Source organism: Lycium barbarum, chromosome 2, assembly GCF_019175385.1.
Source record: "Lycium barbarum isolate Lr01 chromosome 2, ASM1917538v2, whole genome shotgun sequence".
NCBI classification, from domain to species: Eukaryota; Viridiplantae; Streptophyta; class Magnoliopsida; order Solanales; family Solanaceae; genus Lycium; species Lycium barbarum.
In genome coordinates, this window is record NC_083338.1 from 130518333 (window position 1) to 130536124 (window position 17792).

A 17792-nucleotide genomic window follows, 5' to 3' on the forward strand; every position below is an offset into this window, starting at 1 on the left:
TTGTGACTTGAGTCACGTTCGAGCCCTTCGTCATGCGAACTAGGCCTGGTATTTAAGTGGAGAAGGGGTAGAGGGGCGGACCCATTATCCCCGAGTTTTGAAGGTTGCCGTTGGTCCTAAGGGTTTGCCCCACCAGATTTGTCTGTCATTACAAAAAGGACTCATAGTGTTTCAGCTGCTAAACATAGCAACTTGTCCTTCTGTGGATTTCCTATATTATGCAGACGAGAACATGACATGTACACATCCTTTTATAGGAGGTTACATTCTAGATTTCTCTGTTCTAAAAATTAATGACTTAGTATATGGTTTTTTTCTTTGTAAGTATCTTCATATTCTTAACTTTGAATTTGTATAAAGGTAATTCAAGGTACTGCAATAGCTACACTTGCTTCTTGTTTTTGTGTGATTTGTATTGACTAGAATCTCAAATGATATTTCTAATGGACTTGTTCATCTGTCAGGCTCTAACAAGAAAACTTTTTACTTCAAATGGCGGAATCATTTAAGTATGCAGACCTCATAGTTTTAAGTAGCAGCGCTATATATTCAGCGCTTTCTCTGTTTTTTTTCTTTTCATTATTTCACTTCATTCCTTTCATGTTACCTGGTAATGTCTCATACTTTCCATGTTTGTCCGCCCAAAACCAAAGTAAGAATGGTCGACTGCTTATAAGTGCATCTGCCACTGTGGGTGCGCTGCTATTGGTGGCACTCATGTGTTTCTGGGGCTGTTTCCGCTACAAGAGACTGGGAAAAAATGACGGCAAAACTCTTGGGAAGGATATTTGTGCAGGTCTTTATCTAGAACCTATGTAGAAATTACATTCTAAAGTTCTTCATCTTTATTTGCTTTTCTTAACCGTCCAAATATTAAATTTTCAGCATCGATTGTGATGTTTCATGGAGATTTGCCCTACTCTTCAAAGGATATCATCAAAAAGTTGGAGACACTGGATGAACGACACATAATTGGTTCTGGGGGGTTTGGAACTGTTTACAAGCTTGCAATGGATGACGGCAATATATTTGCGTTGAAGAGAATTATCAAGATGAATGAAGGCTTCGATAGATTCTTTGAAAGGGAGCTTGAAATTCTTGGAAGCATTAAGCACCGGTAACTGGTAAATCTTCGAGGGTATTGCAATTCTCCAACATCAAAGCTGTTGATTTATGACTTCTTATCCGGAGGTAGCCTAGATGAAGTTCTGCACGGTGAGACATACGTCCCTTTGTAAAATATCTTGTGGTCAACAAATGGTGAAAATATTTGTTATTTTGCGGATTCAGCACATTAGCTGGATTTGGTGAGAATTTCTGGCATTTCTCTTCTAATTGGAAAATTATTTGAGATTTTAGCAATCTTGATATTCATAGCTCAATAGGGTTGGTTATCTTCCGTTTAGAGCACCCGATTGAACTTTGGGTGTTGTGGCTCAGTTGGGAGATAAAACGCGCAATCTAATAGTAACAGTAACAGTAACAGAGACAGAAATTATATTGGATATGCGCTATTGTGGAAGCATGAGAGACCTTCTGTTTTTCAAAAGCAAAATCCATATGCAGATAAGAGCAAACATATTAGACAGGGGTCTATTAAGAATGAGGATAAATTATGATAAGGGGTCACTTTCTACTGCTATCCTGATTGATCCAATCAGCGAAATATTGTCTCAAAAAGTCTGGCAGATTGTCACTGGGACAGAAGGGAATGCTGTTAAAGCAGTGTTTGATATGCAATTGATTGGAAAAATACTGTCAGCCTTTGGAGAAAATTTCTGAATGGGATTGACTAAGCTCTGCGTTTGATGTCCTAATGCAACTCTAAACATACATGGATTAGTACCCATTGGCTTGATCGAACAAATTTCTGACCTTTTAATACAAGAGCTGATAATGGAAAAAAAAAAAAAAAAAAAAGGCAGATAGTGATTACATCTTTGGCTGGTGCAGATGGCACTCTAGAGATGTTTTCACGTCTAGGTTGTTAAACTGTTCATTTCTTTGGAAATAGTGGAGATTAGTTGCTAACTAACCAAGACGCTCTGATGGTCTGATGGCACTAAAGAATATCTTGGTGTGTCATTGATGTTTCATATGTGTTCTATATTTTGTTTAAATATTGCTATAGGTTCTTTTGGTATGATGATGACATGAGTTGAGCTTAAATGGGAAACATGGTCAGCGAGAATTCATATAGCCGAACCCAACTTGTTTGGGATTCAAGCAGTTGTTGTTGTATTGCTGTAGAACTTTGAATATGAACTTTGTTTTCAAGAAACTTTGAATTTACATTTGAACTCCTTTGCTTTGGCTTACCAGATGGCTGGCTTGCAGCCCTTTTATGCAGCTATATTGCATGAGAACCACATCCACACTTACGGGAAATGACAGTACAGTAGTAATGTTAGCTAATCTTTATCATAGTATGGTATGTTCACTAATCCATGAAAATAAAAATGAATTGTCAAATTGGTTGAATATCTCGTTGAGTCAGTGTTCTTATATCCAATAGAGTAACAAAATGAGTTTCATGTTAGGGAAGTGGACTGTGACATGATGTTTGCTTTCAGCATCTAGGGCGGAAAGCAACTCTTAGAGCAAAGAGCATAATAATAAAAAATGACATTCCTTTAAGCTAATTCATCTTGGTTGTTAAACTGCTTTTGCTGTTTTGATATTTTCACATCCTCAGGGTAGAGAGTTTTAGATTTGACTATTGCTTTTGGGTCCATTTAAAACATCGTTTTTGATGTTCTATACAGAGAGATCTGAGCAACTAGACTGGGGTGCACGGCTAACTGTGATCATGGGAGCTGCGAAAGGGTTGGCTTAATTACATCACGATTGTTCCCCTCGAGTAATACACCGAGACATAAAGTCTAGCAACATTTTGCTTGATGGCAACTTTGAGGCTCGAGTATCTGATTTTGGACTGGCCAAATTACTCGGGGATGAGGAGTCTCACATCACAACAATAGTGTACAAGGGGCTGCTTTAACCAGCCTTCTTTAACCAGCCTTTTTTGTTTCTTGAGTTTCTATTTGATTGATCTAGGTTTCACGTATTTTCTCGTAGCTGTTTGATGTCAGTCAGAATCAGTGAAATTCGAAGTGGAACAGTTCTTTTTGTGATGAACAGGATGAAAGTTCTCAATTGAAAGTTGCTGATGTTTGAGCAATTTTCTTCTAAATTTACTGTTCCACACAAATTAAATCAAACAAAAGAAAATCCTTACATGATTTTATGAAAGAGAGAACAAGAAAGGCTTCGATGAGCAATTGAATGTAGTAGAAAACGAGATGGGGAAGGATAAAAGAATCTTTATGCTTACGATGATAGGCATACTGAAAATATGAAATTAATGTTGTTACTTTTTACCTCAAGAAGTCCTTCCTATCTCTTGGTTCTGGAAAGCTATCAATCCCTGCTTCTCCCTCTTGCTTCAGTTTTGCATTAGATGATGAGCTGCGTCTCTCCAGGAAAATGAATATCTAGAAAAGATTTTAAGTTCAATTCATTTTTTTTTTGTGCACCTGAATCAACCCACCGACTCGGCTTCTTAGATTTAAGGTAATTTGTGTATCTACCCCATGATAGACACACTGATTTGAATATATTCTTAGCTTTGCACGTGATGATAACAGTGAATCTACTCAAAAGAACCTTGTCTTAATGACATGTCATTTGAAATTGAAAAACTGAAAAAGAACTCAAGATTATCCAAAAAGGTTAACTATTCAGATAAACTCTATTTTTCGATGAGTACAATTGGGTGTGTGTCTATATCTCTTGGTCCTTTATTTAAATGTCATACCTATGCTTATACGAAATCATACCTGAACTATCACCTAGATGTGTTTTACAATAGATAGATGGTGATAGGACTTAGTTTGAGCGTGAAACTCACGAAAAAGTGTGTTTAAGTATAGTTTTAATGATTGTTTCAAAAAATAGGTCAAGTACTTTGAACAATAAGCGTTAGCAATGCAATTTTAGCCTTGGAAAATACCTAGCCCTTAGGCAATACAACGTACTTCAACATGCATAGTTCTTTTCTTGTCAATTATGTCAAAATAGTAATCTCCATTTATTTCCTTTCCTTGCTGCAAAGGAGCCAATTTCTTTTTCCTTTGGATAGAACTGTAAGAATTAAGCAGGCACCGGAACGTTAGCTAGGGGAGGTTGAGGACCAACGACCCGATGGAGACTAAGATCTAGAATTAGTCATAATATTTATCAATTACAAGTGCAAAATAATGCATTTTCCCGTATCAAAATTGATTGATCTTGGGACATCAGCAAATAACAAACTTGATTATAAGCTTTGATGCGTTTACATCGGGAGAAGGAAAAAAAAAAAAAAAAAAGCAAAATGGAAAACTCCTCAAACACCTATACAAGTGGAAATTTACAAAAAAGCAAAGGTTTATATGAAGGTAGCATGATAATTTAGTGTTTTATCTTATGGGGTGGTATCCGTTTCCGCCATTTTGCTTGCTGGTACTTTGTGTGACTTTTCAGCATAAGCCGAGGGAAACCGACCGGACTTACCGTTGCATTCTCCTTCAGACCATCCATTTGGAGCTACCTATAGTTAACCATATGCAATATCGTTAGAATGTAACTTATTTTGCTTGCTAAAAGATTGTGTGCTTCTGCTACATAGATAAGTATCAATTTGTTAATCCAAAATATACCTCCAGAAAATTATCAACAGAACAAAGCACAGTCAAAATATCTGAAGTCATGAGACACGGAAGATTCCTCGGGGTCATACAACATGGCTAGCTTGCGTGCACCTTGACTAATCCACTTGGTACTTGCTATCTCCCACCAACAAAGATATCGGCAAGTCTACCCACCCAGGCTTAGGAAGAGGGAAATAATATGCCTAGTGTCCCTTTTATTAGCAGCACTTTTTAAGATTCTTCACACCAAATCTTTAGTCATCATATACCAGGGGATTTCATAAGGCTCATCTATTCAGCATATGCAAAAGTTAAAAGGTGGCAACTTAAGAACGATAAATGTCGAAGCCCCTCGCTTCTTGTTAGCTATTTTGAAAGCAGGATAATTACTGACCTACTATATATTATAATCCACCAATATTAGTCTTACCACCACCATTTGATCCAGATTGGGACTTTGTCCTAGGGCTGTTCACGGTTTTGGTTAAAACCAAAATCAAACCGAAAATTTAACCAAATCGAATAAAAAAACAGACATTTGGTTTGGTTTGATTTGATTTTAAATTTTAAAAACCGATATATTTGGCTTGGTTATGATTCTATTAAAAAATAATCGAATAAATAACCGAACCAAACCGATAAATTATAATAAATTATATACATACATTTTATAATTATTTATATGTATAATATTAGTTTTTCATAAATAATTATAAATATTTTATACCTTTTAATCATTAATTTGATTTTTGATCTACTTATTTCACATGATTGTTTAAGGCCCATGTTTTTAAGAATATATCCAGGACCATGTCTTTAAGTCTTTTAACTCTTTAAGTGTTAAGTGTAAACCTACTAACAGAAGCTCACGTTAGAGTCTAATGTCTTTAACTTAAATTTTTAGCCTTTCTTTGTCAGCCATTTGATTTTAGGTTGTTTCTTCTTTTTTTTTGATTTTTTTTTTTCGAATTTATACCTTTCTTTTTTCTTGTCTGAACGGGTCCTAACTTCTAATATTTTTCATATGAAAAGGACAGAGGTTGTAGATTTGGAGATTCCTATAGAATATACTTCAGTAACATCAGCATTTGGTGCAACTTAAGCACATGATAATGCCCTAATACTTCTTCCATGGGTAATCATTTTAAAAAGCATAAAAGAACAACTCCTTGTAGTCGAGACCCTAGCCTTGGGATAACGATAGAAAAAAATCTGAAGTTTGAGATCATTACACAAAGTTTTTTTTAATAAAATGGGAGAATTAAGGGGTTTGGGATCATTACACAAAGTTTTTTTATGTCATATTTTTTATTTTAATTTTAGGTAGTCTTTGTGTTTAATTAATATGTATGTTTGTAACAACAACTAAAAGCTCCTATGCTCTACTTTATTTCCAGGTATGTGTATTAAGATGACAAAAATGATGCAGCCACTACGAAGTTAGTTTTTAGCTCTATGGAATAGTTTAACAACTTTGGGTAACTTGAGTACTACACTATCACTAATAGTGAAAATATTTCTATGATTTATGTTCCACCTTAAACTATAAATAAAAGTTATCGTTTGAACAAAAAAAAAAAACATGTCTTTTTCAACTTTTTAATGTTTTACTGATAAGTCTCATGGCTGCTAGTCATAAACTGAAAAATCGAACCAAACCAATAATAACCAAACCGCTGGTTATTATTTTATTTGGTTTGGTTATGGTTTTAGACATTTAAAAACCGACTAAATTGGTTTGGTTATGGTTTTAATCAATAACCAATCCAAACCGAATTATGAACACCCCTACTCTGTCCTAACTTTAAGAAGGATTTGATGAAACATACTCTTAGTTCCTACAATTACTACTGCTAGAACTGGCTAGTTGAAAGGGACATCAACAAATAAAGAGACCATTGACCTGTAGTTTTGGATTTTGACTGATAACCGGGAGATGACAATACCTCACGTACAGCGTACAGCCTCACTTGTCTTTTAGCAAAAAAATTGTGAACCGTTTAATATCTACCCCATAGTAAGAAAGCACTTCGGGCTTATGAACATATCATGGAGCAATAACTATGCATACAGAAAGTTCTTAAACTGATGTTACCGTCGAGGTACTCCAGAATATGTCAACTTAAGCATGCAAAACACATAAAATAAAGGCAGTGTAACGTGTCTATTGCTTAACCAGGAAACGAAGATAAATACCTGCCGAACTACCACATCATCGCCAACCTCTAGACTTAGCTCGCCATCTGCTTGGGCTTCAAACGAGTGCATGACCTACCAGCCAAAGAATCGAGGAGATCAAAGAATATTGAGGCGAATACAGAAAGATCCAGATTTTGAGGACAAAGGAGTACTCTGTAGAAGTAAATATGCCAACCCTTTTAGAGTCCTTACCTTGGCACTAAAATTTTTTGAGAAGGGTACCTTGGCACTAAAATAGGTAGGACTTTTATCCTCAGCTTCTGGATGCTCAGTTCCATTTGAAGTTGTATCATGCAAAACTCTTGGTGAATTTGAAGATTGTGGAGATGACTCATTTAATTGCTCTTCTTCAAGCATCTAACCCCAAGAAAAAATGTTAAACATTTATGTCATTTATCTTTTTTATCTCATTGTCTCAAGATAGAAGTTTACGATTCTATGCGTTGCAGAACAGAAAATCCCAATTGAATAGTTTTATTCGAACGATTTGGAGAAAATAAAGGTTTGAATCTACAGACCTCAGAATACAACTTCTCCAAAATAGAAACAACATTCTGATGATAAGATCTTTCAGCATCGACCTGCAAGCTAAAATCATTTTTAGATAAACGAATCACACAGATTTCAACCTGAAGTGATCAATGCAGAGACAAAAATAGTGTAGGTTTTAACAGGAGAGAAAAATCAAACTTCACCAAAGTGTTCAAGACTTCTTGCACTAAGTACTAGTTAATAAAATGAAAAAGCAAGTCTGCCATGAACTTTCTGTTCTTTTTAACTTTTATAGGAAGAAAATTTTAGTAATAATATTTATTAATAGGGAAGAAAAGTAGAAAGCAATGACCTAGGTGTTCTCAAGCTAAACAAAATAACTAAGAACATAGGGATCTCCAATCTCGCAGAAAACCAGTCAAGTGGATGTCATGAAAAAGCGCATTATGACCCCATTATGCCAAGGTATCCCAGATAATTTGAGTTGCTTGATCATTTGGCCCTCAACCACTGGTATTTATATCAAAATAGTAAAATTACTTTTTACACTTCCAAGAACTAGTATTATGATCCTGTTATTCCAAATGCTACATTAGTTAATATAATATTTTCCCTATGCTATATTAAGTTTGATTGACAAGAGGGGGTTGCTCAGATGGTAAGCACCCTCCACCTCCAACCCCAAGGTTGTGGGATTGAGACACCAAGGGAGCAAAAAGGGGGAAGTCCTGGGGAAGTGGTTAAAAAAACAAAAAAACGAAACTTTGATTAGTCCTAAATTAATCACTAACATGACTTTCAATACCTGCATTGTCATCACAATAATAGAGGGGTGCATCATTAAGTTTAGAGTGATCGGCTACTTCCGGTGACCTTAACTTCAAATTTCAAAATATATTCAAAGATACTAGCAGGTCTATGTTTTCCTCCATTATGAGAAGCATTTTAACTACATAAATGTTGTAACTACGAAGTATCTATGTCCATTGTGTTCCTTCATTTCAAATGACTGAAGTTAGCAACTACAATTCCTAAAACTAAATTGTATCAATTTAAGGTCATTTGACTAAGCAGTTAAAGTTAGCCAACACAATCGTGATGTCAGAACAAGGTATATCCTTAAAAGAGAAGACATTCACCGTTCTGTTTCAAATGAAACCAGTTTGTCTTTCTTTAAGGCCAAATCAAGATGTTCAACAACGATGCACAGATCATACTTTAAAAATGTAACAATCTCCATTTGTACATTCAGCATATCACCGTTATAACGGAAACAAAATTTGCAAATAACTAACGCTATCAGTACAACACCAAGACCAATTGTGATACTTCTGTGAGCATAACACGCATATGAATTGAATGAAGAAAGATGAACAAGCAATACCATGGTACGAAGCTTTTGGAAAGTAATCTGCTGCTGCTCCTCCTCTACAGATAACATGGCATCAGTTGCTTCTTTGCCAAGAACCAACACCGAAGATTTGAGCTCCGACAATCTTGTTTCTGCATTTTTAAGCTTTGCCAAACTTTCAGTAGAAGCTTCTCTAAACTTTGATTGGCGTCTTATTACTTCAGTAGCCTGAAAAGAGCGGGAATCCACTTAAAACTACCAGATTTCTTGCATGACATGTTGCTTTATGTTCTTTAATACCCCTAACACACCCGAAAAAAAGAAAAAATGGAAGGTTGAAAGATACCTGGGATTCAAACTCCTGGCGCACTCTGTCATAGCGGTGAGTCAAATGGCGAGCATCTTCTAAAGGAGCACCATGTATTGATGCTCTCTTTTTTTTTTTTGGTAAAGTAATAAAATTCATTAGTAAAACATCAAGAAGATGTAAGGTTACAGATGGGAAAAGCTGACAGACTTGGCAAAAACCTGTAGAACAATCTAAAGATATCCTATCTCTACTGAACTAGAGAAAAGGAGCTAACAAAGTCTAGAAAGTTACCCACATTGTTTACAGGGGCAAAAAAATGCCAACTAAACTAAACACCTAGACTTTAGAGAGCAAATAGGAGTTGAGATTCCTTCAAAGCACCTGTTGTTTCTCTCCTTCCATAGGGTCCAAAAAATTACTGTTGGGATCATTCTCCAGATTCTTTTAATGGATTTGTCAACTCTCCAGAGTATCCAGCTAGCATATGCATCTTTGATGTTGAAGGGCATTACCCATTGTAGACCAAGCATAGAGTAGAAGAAAAACCAGAGGCTAGCATATGTATTGATGCTCTCAACGGCTCACAAACCTACAGCTAAAAGGAAAAATGATCAAACACTATGCGCTCTACGAACCAAGAGATGGCCACAGTCACTATGCCAAATCTAATACTCATCAAGAATCAAGAAAGGAATACTAGAATCCCCAAGGCATAATGCTAGAAAAAGGTTCATCAAGTTATACCATTTTATAGTTTCATCTACATTACATCTTGGGTTAAAAGCAGTAGAGATTCATATTTCAGGGGCTAGAAAAAGGTTCATCAAGTTATACCATTTTATAGTTTCACCTACATCACATCTTGGGCTAAAAGCAGTAGAGATTCATACTTCAGGTATCTTGTCATTAGAGGTATAACTCATCAATAAACATACCTTGAGTTCACTATGTGAACTGAAGATGCTAAAAGCATCTGCAAGTTTTAACCTCTCAAGAGAGAAATATCTCTCTCCAAATTTAACCATCCTAAGAACCCCAGATAGAATGCTCTCATCATAAGTGAAATATATGTGCTTGACATACTTTAATGCATTATATGATATGTCAGAGAGATACCTGACTATTTGTTCTTGTTGTTTTATTTAGACATCAGAAACAGATAGCTTTGCGCTTGACTTATCAAATTCTGCCAAGGCACATAACAAATTCAAGTTTTTCAAAAATGATTTGAACTTAGATCTTACTGATGCATTATTCTTTTTGCATTGTATGAAGCGTGAGAAGTGCATAATTTTGGACCTTATGCATGTCTATTTGTTTTATGCTGCCTAGTTGGTCTCTACACATTTTTTCTTCTAAACTGTCAATCATTTATTGTGCATAGCTTAAAATCAGAAAGCATGACTTCACAACTCCCGCTGCAAGAAATGAGGCAAAATGGTAAGGAAAAGACAGACAAAAATAACCTTCATCAGGTGACCTTCAATCTCCATAATATAAATATCTTTTTTGTGGGAAACAATTGGGAGTGTGCATGACTGTAAAGCTAAACAAGCATAGATCTAACCTGTTGTCCAAGAAATCCTAGCATAATTTCCCTTTGATCTTCCATTGCAGCATGTGAAGTTCCAAACTCCACGGCAGCCTTTGGCAAGGTAGAAGGATTATTTTGATTCTCACCCCCGTATTTATAACAATTATCTGCCAACTTTCTAGCTGCAAGATCAAGCTGAAAATTGAGACTTCCATATACATGCTATCTGAAGCAACAAAAGATACAGTGCACAAAGTTAGATTTTTGCTTGCAAGAAATATCCATATGTTGTTAACAAGAGGATATTCTTAATAGAATTTTTTACAAGCGTTCAAGATCCCTCTTACTAACTGGAATCAAAAAAGATTTGGGCCAATCTAAATAAAAACTATGTTTACATATGGATCTCTACCTACACTCAATTTAGGATATGGAACACGCATATCCGCCTGCTTTTGACCTATCTCTATTGGGACCCTATTCACTTCTTTGAGTTTGACGACTTTCTTAATAGACAGAAAATAGTTAACAAAGTTGTAATGGTGTTACCTTCGCAGCCCTTGTAGATATATATAATTCCTGAAGTCGCTGATCAATCTCCAGTTCTGCATCATCGACCATCACAGATTCATGGCCCAAGTGCCCTAGTTGTCTCAAAATAGCCTAATAAAAAGCAGAATATGAGCTCTTTCATGATAGAAGTCAAGCATCTACATAAAATATCTTGATTGAACTCATATTTTAATGATTACCATACTAGTCTGACCCAGCTTATGATCTCACAAATCTCGGATTTACTTGTTTAATGTTGGTCAAGTATTTGGGTCAGCTACTTATGGAATAACCTTATTAGTAAGTTATTTTAGTCATCTCCAAATACTTGAGTCAAGTATTTGGTTCCAACTCAGTTTCCTCATAACTCTAAAAATTACAAGAGCAGAGAGATGATCCAGGAGTATGGTTTCCTTGTTCTCTCGGAAGATTCTCTGAAGAAAGGCATCCTTCCACTTGCATCTAACAATTACAGTACATTGACTTTCACATTTCACTATTGTTTCTATTGTGATTTGAAAAATTCGGGAACTATTTTTATGGAAATCACAGTCATAGGCTAGATCAGCAGGAACAGGAATTAGAACTCACAACTAATTACTTTCCCAACCGAAACGTTACAGAAAAGAGAAGTATGAGATACAGAAACTTATAAATGTAGCGGAATAATTTCAGATTGATCCAATGAAATGTTGCATTACAGATTAAGTTGAAGACATGATGCTGGTAAGTAGCCGGGAACAGCTTCTTGTAGGATTCACATACCATAGTTAAATAAAAACTGCTTGTTGTATTATTACGAATTTTCTTTTAGTATATAATCAAGGTCACTGCCGTATTGCCTTTTTCATAACTACTTGATTGCTGCACTTGACCTGAGGGTCTTTCTGAAGCAGCCTCTCTACCTCCTCGAGTTAGGGGTAAGGTCTACGTACACTCTACCCCCCCCCCCCAAGAACCCACTTATTACACTGGGTATGTTGTTGTTGTATATAATCAAGGTCCCATATTCCAACTTAAAACGGCAAACAACAAATTATTGACGAAATTACATATACATCTAATGGACATACAGAAAAATGATGTATTCCCCTTTATAAGAGGAAAAGGATTTTTGCTTGATCTGCCTTTTCTCCTCCTTTCTTAATAGAATATTAGCCTCTAGACACCTATACGAAAAGCTCAATGTCCAATTTGCATGAAATCGAGGTGCTTCAATCCTTTTCTTGGGTCTAAGGGCCTCTTGCCCTACCAGCATACCAAAGGCTTTCGGGGCTTACACCTCTCTGTTAAGGACTAAATTAGGCTTTTTGGTAGGAAGTAATAGGAAAGGAAGCTAACAGGTAGGTGTCTATTACTTCTTTCCAGTTGTACTAAGCAACAGGAGGAGAAGAATAATACTTTGCCAAATGAAGTAAATTGACAAGTTCCCTTCCTCATTCCCCCCACCTCTTCTTACTTGCTCCAAAGATAATTATACTCATAGCTCCAAAGAGAACCACCCTATTTTATATAGGTACCTCCACTCCGAACCACCACCCCACCCCCACCCCCCAAAACAAAAAAAAAACCCACCACCAAAGCGAGGATAGTAACAGTGGCCCTTTCCTACTTTTTTTTTTTTTTTCTCCATTGATCATTTATGTGCAAGAAGTTACAATACTGAGTTTGGCATCCCAAACTTTGTACATGATCATTGAGATGAGACTATCCTTCTAAGTGCTAACCAAAAACAGCAGCAACAACAACAACATACCCAGTGAAATTCCATAGTGTGGGGTCTGGGGAAGTTAAAGTGTACGCAGACCTTACCCCCATCTCGGAAGATAGAGAGGCTGTTTCTGAAAGATCCTCGGCTCCTAACCAAAAACTGCAAAAGGAAATACAACTCAAGGAGGATCATAAACTATTTGAGAAGGCTTTTTTTGTTTGATCCTGAATGATGGTAGGTTCCATTTGTCCATGTTTATTAAGCCTTTGATGTTGTTAGGAAGGTCAGTAAAAGAGTTGAACACCTGAATTTCATCAAGGCTGTGACTCAGGTTAGCCAATCTGTCAGCAGGCTGGTTGGCTTCCCTGAAGCAGTGATGCCCTTTCCTACTTTAGCCCCTTGTTGGCTCGAAACCCCAACCTTATGATTGGTGATCGGGGTTCCTCACTTCTAGGCTATACCTCTTAAAATCACCAGTTAAATTTATTTTTCTCTAGTTCTAGTGGCTTGTTATGTTATCGGAAGCACACGAATGTTATTGCCTTGCTACATGGACAAAGCAACACAAAACTTAAGAAATCCTACCAGAGCTACTTCAGGTTCAATTCTTTTCTTACTTAAACATATATACTACGCTGTTGTCCAATAGCAAAACTAAAAACTGCCCAAAGTCCAAACTTGAAATACACAAACAAATTCTAACAGGCTCCAAATAAACTTCAAAACAAAATAATCTAACTCACGATAAGATGCAATAATATTAGTAATAAAAATGGAATCTTTGCCAGGAATAACTATGCTAGCTGATTAAAACTTATCTCAACTTATCTCTAGAAATAAAAAAAACCTTTGGTAACTTGTCACTTCTCCTACCAAAAATCCTCAATAAATAAATAAATGTATGCAATATATATGCAATAATATTAACAAAAATAATCAAACAATACAGTAACTCGCAATAAGATGCAATAATATTAATAAAATTGGAATCTTTGTCCATTTAAATGAGTAACAACTATAGCAAGTTGATTAAAACTTATCTCAACTTTCTCTGAGATAAACAAAAGAAAAAACAAACTTCAGTACCTTGCCACTTCTACCAAAAATCCTCAAAACAGATAAGTATATATAGAATAATATTAATAAAAATAATGAAACAATACAGTAACTCATAATAAGATGCAATAATATTAAACAAAAATGGAATCTTTGTCCATTTAAATGAGTAACAACTTTAGGAAGTTGATTAAAACTTATCTCAACTTTTCTCTAAGACCAAACAAAGGAGAAAAAAAAAAGATATAATTGTCACTTCCCCAACCAAAAAACAAACATATAACTGTATTAAAGGAAAGTAAATAAAAACCAAAACCTGTTGTTGCTTAGCAACTTGCTCCCTCAATTTAGTTGCTTGTTTCTTTATAGCTTCCATATTAAGTCCTTCCCAGTTGTTCTCCCAAAGTATGTACTATGTAGTAATTCAAAATCTTGACACAACCCCACTTAATAACAAGCAAAAGGGTGCCCAAAAAGGTGCTTTACATACATGGATTATACCCTTTTTCTTGGAGGAAGAGAATCTATCTTCTTTTTTTGTTACGGGTAAAGCTACAAACATACCAGAAGAGCAATAACCAATAAGAAAAGAGAAAGTGGGGTTGGAAATTTTCTTTTTCTACTATATTAGAAGCACCGGATGCACTTTTTCCTCGTCCGTTTGTGGGCCCAACAAAATTTTAGACCCACATGTTAAACAAAAACCATCCAATATTATAAAAAAAAAGTATGGTCCCCCGTATTAAACCAACTAATATTAAAAAAAAAAAATTTACTATATTAGAAGCACCGGATGGTGCACTTTTTCATCGTCCGTTTGTGGGCCCAAAAAAATTTTAGACCCACATGTTAAACAAAAACTATCCAATATTATAAAAAAAAAAGTATGGTCCCCCGTATTAAACCAACTAATATTAAAAAAAAAAATCAACTATATTAGAAGCACCGGATGGTGCACTTTTTCGTCGTCCGTTTGTGGGCCCAAAAAAATTTTAGACCCACCTGTTAAACAAAAACCATCCAATATTAAAAAAAAAATGTGGTCCCCATATTAAACCAACTAATATTAAAAAAAAAAAAAAAAAGTAAAAAAGGTGGATCCCACCATCTCCAAATTCACGGAAAAAAAAAAGTGAATCCCATATTAAAAAAACGTACACACTTTGTATTCGTAGCAAACACTAATATAATAAAGTTTTAGATACGGAGCACAAATTATAATGTTATATTAATCGTGTTTTGAACATTAAAAAAAAAAGGTAAAAAAAGGTGAACCCGCCATCTCCAAACTCACGGGGAAAAAAAAGTGGACCCCATATTAACAAAATCAATCAATATAAAAAAAAAGTGAATCCCATATTAAAAAAACAAACAATGTCAAAAAAAAAACGTGCAGACTTTGTATTCGTAGCAAACACTAATATAATAAAGTTTTAGATACGGAGCACAAACTACAATGTTATATTAATCGTGTTTTGAAAATTTAAAAAAAAAAAAAAAAAAAAAAAAGTGGACCCACCATCTCCAAACTCACGGGGAAAAAAAACTGGGCCTCATATTAACAAAATCAAGCAATATAAAAAAAAAGTAAATCCCATATTAAAAAAAAACGTGCAGACTTTGTATTCGTAGCAAACACTAATATAATAAAGTTTTAGATACGGAGCACAAACTACAATGTTATATTAATCGTGTTTTGAATATTAAAAAAAAAAAAAAAAAAGTGGAACCCACCATCTCTAAACTCACGGGGAAAAATAATTGGGCCCCATATTAACAAAATCAAGCAATATAAAAACAAAAGTGAATCTCATATTAAAAAAATAAACAATGTAAAAAAAAAAACTACAGACTTTGTATTCGTAGCAAACACTAATAATAAAGTTTTAGATACGGAGCACAAACTATAATGTTAACTGTGGGCCCACATATTAAACACAAACCAACCAATATTAAAAAAAAAAAGTAAAAAAAGTAGAACCCACCATCTCCAAATTCACGGGGAAATAATAAAGTTTTATATACGGAGCACAAACTACAATGTTATATTAATCGTGTTTTGAACATTAAAAAAAAAAGTAAAAAAAGTGGAATCCACTATCTCCAAACTCACGGGGAAAAAAAAGTGGACCCCATATTAACAAAATCAGCAATATAAAAAAAAGTGAATCCCATATTAAAAAAACAAACAACGTCAAAAAAAAACGTGCACACTTTATATTCGTAGCAAACACTAATATAATAAAGTTTTAGATACGGAGCACAAACTACAATGTTATATTAATCGTGTTTTGAACATAGTAGGGCACTTTTTCGTCGTCTGGGCCCAAAAAAAATTGTGGGCCCACATATTAAATACAAACCAACCAATATTAAAAAAAAAAAAAGAGGTAAAAAAAGTAGAACCCACCATCTCCAAACTCACGGAGAAAAAAAAAAGTATACCCCATATTAACAAAATCAAGCAATATAAAAAAAAAGTAAATTTCATATTAAAAAAACAAAAAATGTCAAAAAAAAAAGTGCAAACTTTGTATTCGCAGCAAACACTAATATAATAAAGTTTTATATACGGAGCACAAACTACAATGTTATATTAATCGTGTTTTGAATATTTTAAAAAAAAAAAAGTAGAACCCACCATCTCCAAACTCACGGGGAAAAAAACTGGGCCCCATATTAACAAAATCAAGCAATATAAAAAAAAGTGAATCCCATATTAAAAAAATAAATAATGTCAAAAAAAAAAACCTGCAGACTTTGTATTCGTAGCAAACACTAATAATAAAGTTTTAGATACGGAGCACAAACTATAATGTTAATTGTGGGCCCACATATTAAACACACAAACCAACCGATATTAAAAAAAAAAAAAAAAAAAGTGGAATCCACCATCTCCAAACTCACGGGGAAAGCAAAGTGGACCCCATATTAACAAAATCAAGCAATATAAAAAAAAGTGAATCCATATTAAAAAAACAAATAATGTAAAAAAAAAAAACGTGTAGATTTTGTATTCGTAGCAAACACTAATATAATAAAGTTTTGGATACGGAGCACAAACTACAATGTTATCTTAATTGTGTTGTGAACATTAAAAAAAAGTAAAAAAACGGAACCCGCTATCTCCAAACTCACGGGGAAAAAAAAAGTGGACCCCATATTAACAAAATCAAGCAATATAAAAAAAATGTGAATGCCATATTAAAACAACAAACAATGTCAAAAAAAAAAACGTGTAGACTTTGTATTCGTAGCAAACACTAATATAATAAAGTTTTAGATACGGAGCACAAATTACAATGTTATATTAATCGTGTTTTGAACATAATATATAGTGTGTATATATATATATATATATATATATATATAATCACTATTCAAAGACAACTACATACACATAGATGCACTATAATCTAAAGTGTTGGGCCCGTGCGCCTAGGCCATCTAGTAATATAAAAAGGGTAGGGGACATAAGAGAACAAGTGTCGGTTACTGTTTCTGTACAAAATATAACGCTAAAAGGAAGAAGAATAGTTGATGTGCTAAAAAGGAAGAAAGGATATATATATATATTTATTTGGCTGATTGTATTTTTGAGCAAACTAGATGCATTTGATTGTATGTATTGTTTGGATGATTTATATACATATGTATTTGGCTGATTGTATCTTGGCAAAATAGAATATTTGATTGCATTGGATGTTTGACTGACCTATATACATATGTATTTGGCTGACTGTATTTGGATCTGTGTATTTGAATACCCTCCAATACATGAGAAACATGTAAACTATATCGACGAATTGTAATTACAAAAGCAGTAGCTACAGTTGGTTAGAAGCCTAGAAACTATAGCTCTGTACAAAATATAACGCTAAAAGGAAGAAGAATAG

The 17792-nt window shown here is 34.6% G+C and overlaps 2 protein-coding genes and 1 pseudogene across 8 annotated transcripts; 1 reads left to right on the forward strand and 2 right to left on the reverse strand.

The window, feature by feature from the left end:
- The first annotated feature begins 104 nt into the window (after nucleotides 1-104).
- Nucleotides 105-3160, forward strand: LOC132627246 (LRR receptor-like serine/threonine-protein kinase FEI 1; annotated as a pseudogene).
- A 1138-nt stretch (nucleotides 3161-4298) lies between these two features.
- On the reverse strand, nucleotides 4299-14566 carry LOC132627248 (SH3 domain-containing protein 1-like). 7 transcript variants are annotated; one of them, XM_060342494.1, is made up of 10 exons: nucleotides 14213-14566; nucleotides 11127-11240; nucleotides 10611-10803; nucleotides 9425-9632; nucleotides 9080-9166; nucleotides 8767-8961; nucleotides 7409-7471; nucleotides 7083-7247; nucleotides 6888-6962; nucleotides 4299-4591 (listed from the first exon to the last, which is right to left on the reverse strand). In XM_060342494.1, the coding sequence occupies exons 4-10, from the start codon at nucleotides 9443-9445 to the stop codon at nucleotides 4466-4468; spliced, it is 732 nt and encodes a 243-aa protein (XP_060198477.1). In that variant the 5' UTR covers nucleotides 9446-9632; nucleotides 10611-10803; nucleotides 11127-11240; nucleotides 14213-14566; the 3' UTR covers nucleotides 4299-4465. The 7 variants fall into 7 exon arrangements, with proteins under 7 accessions (XP_060198477.1, XP_060198473.1, XP_060198471.1 ...); XM_060342490.1 differs by having other exon boundaries at nucleotides 9080-9632; nucleotides 10611-10759; nucleotides 14213-14565; XM_060342488.1 differs by having other exon boundaries at nucleotides 9080-9632; nucleotides 14213-14565.
- LOC132628910 (SH3 domain-containing protein 1-like) lies at nucleotides 9882-14272 on the reverse strand. Its single transcript, XM_060344661.1, has 5 exons — nucleotides 14213-14272; nucleotides 11127-11240; nucleotides 10611-10799; nucleotides 9979-10125; nucleotides 9882-9893 (listed from the first exon to the last, which is right to left on the reverse strand). The coding sequence occupies exons 1-5, from the start codon at nucleotides 14270-14272 to the stop codon at nucleotides 9882-9884; spliced, it is 522 nt and encodes a 173-aa protein (XP_060200644.1).
- Nucleotides 14567-17792: the final 3226 nt, after the last annotated feature.

Bases quoted from the DNA above. Each gene is read 5' to 3' on its own strand.
- LOC132628910 (XM_060344661.1), bottom strand. From the start codon at position 14,272: ATGGAAGCTATAAAGAAACAAGCAACTAAATTGAGGGAGCAAGTTGCT. The intron at 11,241-14,212 runs GTTTTGGTTTTT...GCTTTTTATTAG, and splicing joins AAGTTGCTAAGCAACAACAG to GCTATTTTGAGACAACTAGG. The intron at 10,126-10,610 runs GTTAGATCTATG...AATGCATTAAAG, and splicing joins TAGGATTTCTTGGACAACAG to TATGTCAAGCACATATATTT.
- LOC132627248 (XM_060342490.1), bottom strand. From the start codon at position 9,199: ATGAATTTTATTACTTTACCAAAAAAAAAAAAGAGAGCATCAATACAT. The intron at 7,472-8,766 runs GTATTGCTTGTT...TTTAGCTTGCAG, and splicing joins TCCAAAAGCTTCGTACCATG to GTCGATGCTGAAAGATCTTA. The intron at 4,592-6,887 runs GTATTTATCTTC...GGTTAACTATAG, and splicing joins ATGATGTGGTAGTTCGGCAG to GTAGCTCCAAATGGATGGTC.